The sequence below is a fragment of the Montipora capricornis genome, chromosome 8 (genome assembly GCF_036669925.1).
Source record: "Montipora capricornis isolate CH-2021 chromosome 8, ASM3666992v2, whole genome shotgun sequence".
Classification (NCBI taxonomy): domain Eukaryota; kingdom Metazoa; phylum Cnidaria; class Anthozoa; order Scleractinia; family Acroporidae; genus Montipora; species Montipora capricornis.
Window position 1 is genome coordinate 36,008,013 of NC_090890.1, and position 8,463 is coordinate 36,016,475.

General features: G+C 42.3%; 1 protein-coding gene across 1 annotated transcript in view; it reads left to right on the forward strand.

Moving 5' to 3' along the window:
• The window catches only part of LOC138014404 (formin-binding protein 4-like), a 23,879-nt gene that overhangs the window by 13,112 nt on the left and 2,304 nt on the right, over positions 1-8,463 (forward strand). The window contains exons 13-17 of the mRNA XM_068861463.1: positions 1,031-1,212; positions 3,000-3,083; positions 3,730-3,843; positions 4,812-5,116; positions 6,101-6,169. Of these exons, the coding sequence (XP_068717564.1) occupies positions 1,031-1,212; positions 3,000-3,083; positions 3,730-3,843; positions 4,812-5,116; positions 6,101-6,169 (754 nt within the window). The remainder of the gene's footprint in view (positions 1-1,030; positions 1,213-2,999; positions 3,084-3,729; positions 3,844-4,811; positions 5,117-6,100; positions 6,170-8,463) is intronic.

The window sequence follows — 8,463 nt, forward strand, 5'->3', positions numbered from 1 at the left end:
GTGGCATTTAATCGAGGGAATGCGGTATTTCTCTTTCTTCCTGGGGTATTGAAAATGAAGTGAAAAAGCTGTCGTTAAATCCTGTGACTACTTAACTATTTGAACGTCATCTAGAGAACCCGAAATGTGTAATAGTTACGAACGAACTTTTCAAGGAGTGGCTAGGTCTAGTATCAAATATTGTGAGTACGTTTATTTCTCTTCGTCGAGAGTTCTGTGTTCGTCCGCGTGATGTATTGGTGTGGTTGTCTATTCGTTTGTGTGTCTGTTTTGTAATTTGACTCCTGAATCCCGTGGCACGTCTGAAGACATTGGACTATATCCGCGAACCTCCTCGTTACCGCTAGAGAGAGCTAGAGAAACAACTTACAAGGCAAGAAACAAAGTCGGACATGCGCAAGGTCAGTGATACTGTATGTAGAAGTGCATTGTATCATTCCTATATGAGTATACCTGCTTGTTTTCTATATTAGTGATAAGTGAGCACTTGTGTGTGTCTTTGTTAGTGGATTCTTGGTTCTGCAGTTGTTAGATTACCAGAATCAATTAACGAAGATTTTAATCCATGCACTTTGATTGTCTCGTATAGTCATCTTTATGGGTCAGCTTTAGCAGACAATGTTATCGTCGTAGATCCCAAACAGTATACACTTTTCCGTGGCAAACCCCTCGAAAACGTCAACTTCGTTCCACTCAGGTATCTGATGGGTTCCCATCAAGGAAGTTCGACTGTTTTCACAACTTGTGCTGTTTTGTCGAAGAAAAATACTTTGAAATTCTTGACCTGGTCGATTGGCTAGCTTATGGTCTGTTCGTCTTTTTGCGAACGAGGAATCGCTCGTTTTTGTACAGAACGTTTGCTCGTGAACAAGGCATATGAAACAGTTTTTTTTTAATTCCAGAGAATATTTGCGACCCATGGATGGCAAACGATTCAGTGAAAGTTTCCTTGATTGAAAGAAAATGAAAGTTTTTCGGTGGGCCAGTTCTCATTCTCCTGTTTCCGTCTTTCTTTGATGTTTTTTCCAAGGTCGCACAAGCGGTACTACTATACGAATGAGGTAACGGGTGATTCGCAATGGGAGTACCCGTCTGAGGAGTTTGGCGGTGAAATGGAAGTAGATGCACCCTCGGAAGACGCCATGCCCTCGCAGATTGTAGCATCCACTGGAACAAGTGATCATTGCACGGTGCCTGGTTGGACCTATCCAGGTGAGGAGGCTTCAAGCCTTGACCAATCGGTGCATGTTGGTTTTACGAATATTGGCCGGATGTTGGCCGGATGTTGGTGATAGCCAATTATTGCTGAAACTCTCGATCTCGTTTTCCCATCTATTATGCTCAGATTTTTCACCAAAGTCGATGAAGTGTGGTCATGGTTTACAAGTTTCTCAAAATTGTCACGCTGCAGGGCTTGGCATTAGAAGCTGGCGCAAACGCATAACTATCAAACCATGTGGCCTTTCCAATGATAAATGACAATTCTTCGCGGCGAAAGAAGCTTTCACGCAAAAGTTGCATTGACTATCATCCAGAGAGTACAAGGCAAGAGAACGATTTCCCCATGTTTGGCGCGATTCCGATGAAAATTATTTGAAATGTATTATTAGTTCCGTGTCAAACTGCGTGGTTATTTTAAAGACGACACCTTATTGGTGAGTTGGTGTGAAAGTGAACCGCGCGGTCATTTTCACAGGAGATAAAATAGGGAGCAGTCAGGGCTGCCAATAAATTTGAAGGCTTATAATTAAAAGTATGCGGCCATGGCGTTTCTTTCTCGGACGCCTTGCTGTTTCGTCAGATTAAGCATAAGACTGGGAACTATTCAGTTAATTGTTTCAGGAATTCCGACACCTTTCGCACGAACGACCGAACGCTAAAAAGTTTTGTCGTGATTTCTCTTGTTTAATCATCGTAAAATATGCCGTCAATTTCACCCAAACCGTGGAAAAGAATGATTTGAAAGTTTCTTCTATGAAAATTTAACAAGTATAGGACTTTTCATCTTGATTGGTGGTAAAATGAGACGAAAGTAGCCGCCAGCTGAAGATGGCTAACTAGCCGGCGGTTTTGGCCGGCTACCAGCCCTTATTGACTCCGATCTCCGCCCGTCGTTGCTTAAGCACGTGCGTTTTTGAGAGGCGGACGGCAACCGGAAGTGAGCTGTTTTCCCTTTTGATTTGTCTTTACACAACCACATATACATTGCAAAGTATCTTTCTTCATCAGAGATGATTAATATAAAAATCTACGAAACACCACTGTCCTGGCACGCGAAATATTCTCTTCCGGTTGCCGTCCGCGTCTCAAAAACGCGCATGCTTAAGCTCCCTAACAACCTTCGCAACGCGGACGCGTTCTAAAAATAGATTTCAAATAATTATCATGGGGTACAGGGATTCGCTCTCTTACCTCATACTCAGGATATAAAGCTCATACACGTGACGTTTTATCGCTCTTTTGATAGGCTGTTAGGCTCATGAATTATTAATGAGGTTTTAAAATCTTAATTATGTCCACCGCAGGACCAGGAGACAATTGGACTCAAAGATTGATATCAGAATTCTCACACAAACAGTTGTATCGCCGTTTACTCTCGGTTTCAAAATGACGGTCTGGCTTTGCCGCGAATAGCCCCATTGTCCAGAAATTGAATTGGAAGAATGCGATTGAAATGTGAAGTTTTTATATTATCTATAAAACCTGGGATTATAGACCTCTTTCATAATGGCGGCAAATAAAATATTCTTCTGCTCGCCACGACTAGCAAGTTTCAAAAGATGAGGGCTGTAGGTGTAATTAACATAAATACAAAAGAATGTAATGGAGCTTGCCATTTATGTAAGTGGTCGATATTCTTCTCACGGCGCTTTTTAGCAGAGGGAAGCAACGAACTAAAGTGCCAGATGGCAGGCACAAAACATGCATAGCTGTTATATTTGTTCGTTGCCAACTGATCACGCAGTGTTGTTTACGTAGTTTTGATTTTTCCCTTTAAGCTGCGTACGTCCCGATGGTTCAAGGGCCCGTGATGCCAGTTGTCATGGCTACTGCCCCAGTGGTTTCGTCATCAGGCCTTACAGGTTTGCCATTTCGTGTTTTTCGATTGATGTTCAAAGAGTGGCGGAGTAGTAATGGCACTAGACTCAAATTTCAGAGCGACTGGGTTTGAGTCCCCCTCTGACTAGTCGCTGGAGTTGTCCTGGGTAATCTTGTAGCTCAGCTCCTTGGTTTCACTCGTAAGCTGCCAACATGGCTGCCTCATGTCTGTTAGCAGGCACATTTTCAGCTTAATCCCGGTAAGGGAGGAGTGATGAGGCAAAACGTAAGCTTGTGGGAAGTCTCTGGTGACGTCATTGTTGATACTTTGTCCCAGTAAAATACGAGTTGTCTTAAAGAAGGCATTGTCTTACAACCTTGTGAAAGTTATTTTAAATTAACTCCCCAGTTTTGAGCGCTTTGCTTTCGGTAATCCACAAAAAAATGGCGATAAAGAACTTTGTGGGTGGGCCAAAACGTTCTTTTTAAAATTAGGAGTTTTCCACCGTTTTGTTCATTCACAATATTTGTTCTATTGGCCTTGCAAAGTCCTTCAAGAGCCAGTTGTCAAGTCTGGTATCTCTTACTCCAAAAGATCTAGTGTAACAGCTGTATATGTGCATTTAAGTTAGCAAATTAAAAGTTGCAGATCCTTTCCACTTCATTTTATGTTTGCTCTATTTCTTACAGATTCATTCGTAAATCCGCCAATTCCTGGAACTGAGGATGGCTCGGAAGTCATTCCATTCACCGCCTCGGCATATCAGTTACCTGCAGTCGAAGAACCACCCCCTCCACCCCCAGGTTTGTGTTGTTACATTTATGTGTTCTAACTGAATTGACCAGTTTGATATGGTTTTGTGAAATGTATAATTGGGGGAGAAAATATGCCGTGATCCCAAAAAGCAATCTGTATATCCGAGTTCCTCATTTTGGCCTGGCTCTGTGTGCCCATTTGGCTGAACTGAAAATCTCAGTCCTGTTTGCTCAATCCGCCTGGTTCTTGGGAAAGTTTTTATCCTGACCGAGTCGCTTTGATTTCGGGAAGTCCCTCACCTCGCTGAGTTATGTAGGGTGATTGAGGGCAACGCAGAAAGTCTTTGCGGTCTTGGGTAAAACGGACATAGTCGACTAATCTATTCATTACAAGACCGTTTGCTCTTAGCTTGTCATATGCAGTAAGCGGTGCATCAAAATTTGTGTGTTTTAGTATCACCCAACTAGTGGACGAATGCAAATCGTGCATTTTAATTGGCTACGCTACTAGAGGACTATTAGTAATAGTCCTCGAGTAGCGAAAAGCGTGACGCTTTCTCTCGTTTTATTCCCAAATAACTATTTCTTCAACTTGCATTTGCTAACTTTATTATGGCCTTTTCTGTCCGATTAGTCGGGTGATACTAAAACAATTAGACCCTTCGCCCTCAAGGGCCACGTGTCAATAGCCCATTCGGTTTCGCCTCATGGGCTGTTGACCCGTAGCCCGCAAGGGCTACGAGTCTAATTGCTAAGTAGTTAGTTATCCTCATCGCGCCCCGCAGGAAGCTTGGGGCCATCCAGAATTGTTTTTCTCCCCCCACGGTCTTCTGATGTTGTCGCGAGCTCCCACGAGCTCCATCCCAACTCGTAGGACGTGGCTATTCCATCACCATTTTTGTGTACAGTGGCAGCGTGTTGGTACGAGTAATTATTGATAAAGAAGCATTCTCCTGGAGATGATCTAACATAACCACAGTAGATTATTATTTGCTTGTTTTTGTTTCTGGATGTAGGAACAGATGACCTTCCCCCGCTTCCCCCAGTAGAATCCTCTGCACCCCCACCACCACCCCCAGAGCCATTAGAAGCTCCACCCCTACCTCCTGGGGAAGACATGTTTGAGAATACAACAGCAGTTGTGGCAAGGACCTCGTCGCCATTTATTAGTGGACAGCCGACGGTTCCTACCTTTGCAGCCACGCCTGCATCCGTTCCTCGCTCTCTTGTTGATTACTCGGATTTAGATACTGCGGTTGCCAGTCCTCCTCGGTCGTCTTTGCCTGCCACATTGCTTGAAGGCGCAGGCAGACCAACGCAGGTTTGTACTGTTTGTATACTAATAGGTTGCAAATTTGTGCGTTCCCTTTGTCAGGGTTGCCAGTCCTCCTACCACTCTTATCCAGAAACATTGGAGACCGTTAGTAATGGTTACTCCGCTCGAGGTAAACGTGGTTTTTCTGAGACAAGTTTACCTAGGAAAAAATGCTGAGGCCATTTTTTAGTTTCTTTTCAATCCTTTCTTTCAAAACGAGTTTAGGTGCTTTCTCTTTCTCTCGAAAAGTATTTATCATAGAGTAAAACATTTTTTCCGACAGACAGGAGTGTTTTGATTGGATCTACGTCATCCCAGGAATTTTTAGCCACTGCTGCTTGGAGTTTGAACAAGGACGATGACGACAGCTACGAGAACGATATCATTGAGAGAACTTTACATTTTTCTAATCATTTATCGATGTCGGTTGGCAGGGAAAAGGCATACCAACTTCCCAGGAATAAAATGACATGATCGGTGTGGATGTTATAAAGGAAATTTAAAATTTCTCTCTTTGTGCTCACGCCTTCCTCATCAACTCAAATTTGGTCGTGTCACGTCGTTGTCAGGACGACTGAGAACGGCGAAGAAATGTACCAAACCTGAATTAGCCTTTTCCAGGCTCCCAGATAGTTGGGAAAACGAAAACAACTGCGTGTGAAAAGCGTGTTGGGGCTTGCCTCGACCCAAGCCCTCACTCGCTTTTCACACGCAGTTGTCTTCGTTTTCCCGACTATCTAGGAGCTTGGAACAGGCTATGTCAAAATGATAAAACCCACCAAGCATGCTGAACCTTTATTTTGCCAATGAAACTTGTTTTGTCCCGCTGCCCTGTCGTTTTTGCTCCGCGGCATCGTTGAGTTTGTGGACAATTTGTGGACGCAGACTCGTAGTTGGGGCCGTCGTTCCTTTCAACCGAAAACAGGTTCTTTTGTGCTACCATGCCGGCTGTTTCACTGGGAAAAAACAGGGTTTATTTTATTTTCACAGGAAACAGATGTTGGGCCAACTATTTCAACGGGATTACCGACTAAAGTTAAAGTCAAAAAGAAGAAAAAAGTGAGTTCTGAACCTAGTTAAGTGGCAAAGCCCACGGATCTCCTGTAGCTCTTTGATGGAGCATCCGAGCTCGTAGTCGGTAGCTGAGTCGTTGAGTCGGCTTCTCTTCCGGAGCACTCGGATTTTTTCCGAATATGCCCGATTCATCACTAATGAATAAATCTCTTCGTACATTAACCGGGTCGAAAGTTTTCTATCATATCTACAAAATAGGCGAGGGTAATCTCTGCAGTGAGTTTTAATTGATCAACGCGTAAATAGTGAGCTTGATAAGACAACGAGAACGTTTCGTTCCGGTAATAAGGAACGTGTAGTGCAACCATTTCAGAGGGGAGTTGTCCATGGATATGAGAGGTGTTGATTCACGGTAATTGATATTCGACGAGTTTTCTAGTACCACAGATTACTCTTCTCGATAGTTTTGCAAACCCGAGACTGCGTCTCGGGTTTGCACAACTGTCTCGAATTCTTCCAACTGTCCCTCGTGTTTAGACGAGGGTATGGAAACACGCACAAAAGGCCTCTTTTGCTGTTATAAAATAAACCTCAAAAATAATTCGACGAATAAATGAAAATGCTGGGTTTTTTACTTCTTGATTGAAACTGATTTTCGATACACGCTCATATTTCCAACCAGTCCATCAAAACGCGCTTCTGACAAGACATAACCAATCAAAATTCGTGTTATGTCACAGCCGTGTTTATATCCTCTCATCTAAACACAACTATTCGCTACAGTTCATTTTACGGGGTTGTATGCATTAAAGCAACGAAATATCCAATTCACTGAAGCATGATACAGTCCAAACAATAAATGACTTTTATTGTTGTTATTCAAATAACCCCCTCCCCCCCAGAACGTATTGCATTATGGGAATGCGAAAGTAGCGAATTGACCAATGAGAGTGCGCGTACTATCCTGCTGACGTCATTGATGACATTTTGTTTCATTAACATACGAGTTTGCTCTCAGAAGGCATCGTACTATTTACAAATTGACTTCCAAAGCTAAAAAAACTTGTTAAACTTAGTAGAATCTCCAATTTTAAGCCTTCTAATGATCCCATACACTTTTTGTGAAATTTCGAATTTTCAAAGTATCATTGCTCGCAGATTATATGGAATATAGAGTTCAAATTTTCAGAGAGCTCATTATGCGATGCACTTTCAATATTAAGTACTTTTCTTTCCGCTCCTTTATTTAATTACAAATACAACGAATACACAGATTTACCAACTATACAATGATGGCTACTTACATTTACGATTTTGCCAACACTTACAATTACAACATACAGGCATTAGGTTATTTGCACAAAGCTAAGAAACGAACAGTACTTTGTGAGAGCAAGTTTCAATCGATTGTCGTAAAAACCAAAACCAAAGTAATTACTTTGGCCAATCAAAAAGGACGGAGACAATCCAGTAAACCAATTTAATTTCACGTTGCCGACACAAAGCGCGGGAAAATGTGCACCCGCAAGCCACGATTGGTTTTGGTTTCACTGGTGACTGGTTGAAAAAGTGGCGCGAGAACTTTGAACCAATCACTGAGTGAAGTAATGCAAAACCAAAGCATTCGGCTGACTAATTAGAAAAAGATAGCCTTATGCTAATGAGGCAAAAATGTAAACAGAGATTTCCCTATAGACCAATTCGTCTAACTCATTGTTGTACCCAATTAAAATCTCTCGGGGTTAAGTTTCTTTGTGTGTTGAATTTGCGTGACAATGAAGCATTCACACTTAAATTACAAGGTAATACTTGGAACAAAAAGTTTTATTCCCAAAAGATTTGAATTGGGTTCAACATTGAGTTAGCCGAATTAGTCTATTACAGTCCACTCCCGATAAGGCGACCCTTCATGGAGAATGGAAAACGAGGATTGGAATTACCGGGCTTCAGGGAAAATTAACGAAAGGATGAAAAACGGTAAACTAATTCACTGGTTCTTTTAACACGGAGTGACCCAAAAGAAAGTGATTGACTGTAAATGGGTAATAATTAACAATTGCGGGCTACGGGTCAATAGCCCATTCGGCTTTGCCTCATGGGCTATTGACCCGTGGCCCTTGAGGGCGAAGGGTCTAATTGTTTTAGTATCACCCAACTAGTCGGACAGAAAAGGCAGGAATAAAGTTAGCAAATGCAAGTTAAAAAAATATTTAATTGGGAATTAAACGAAAGAAAGCGTGACGCTTTTCGCTACTCGAGGACTATTACTAATAGTTCTCTAGTAGCGTAGCCAATCAAAATGCAGGATTTGCATTAGTCCACTAGTTGGGTGATACTAA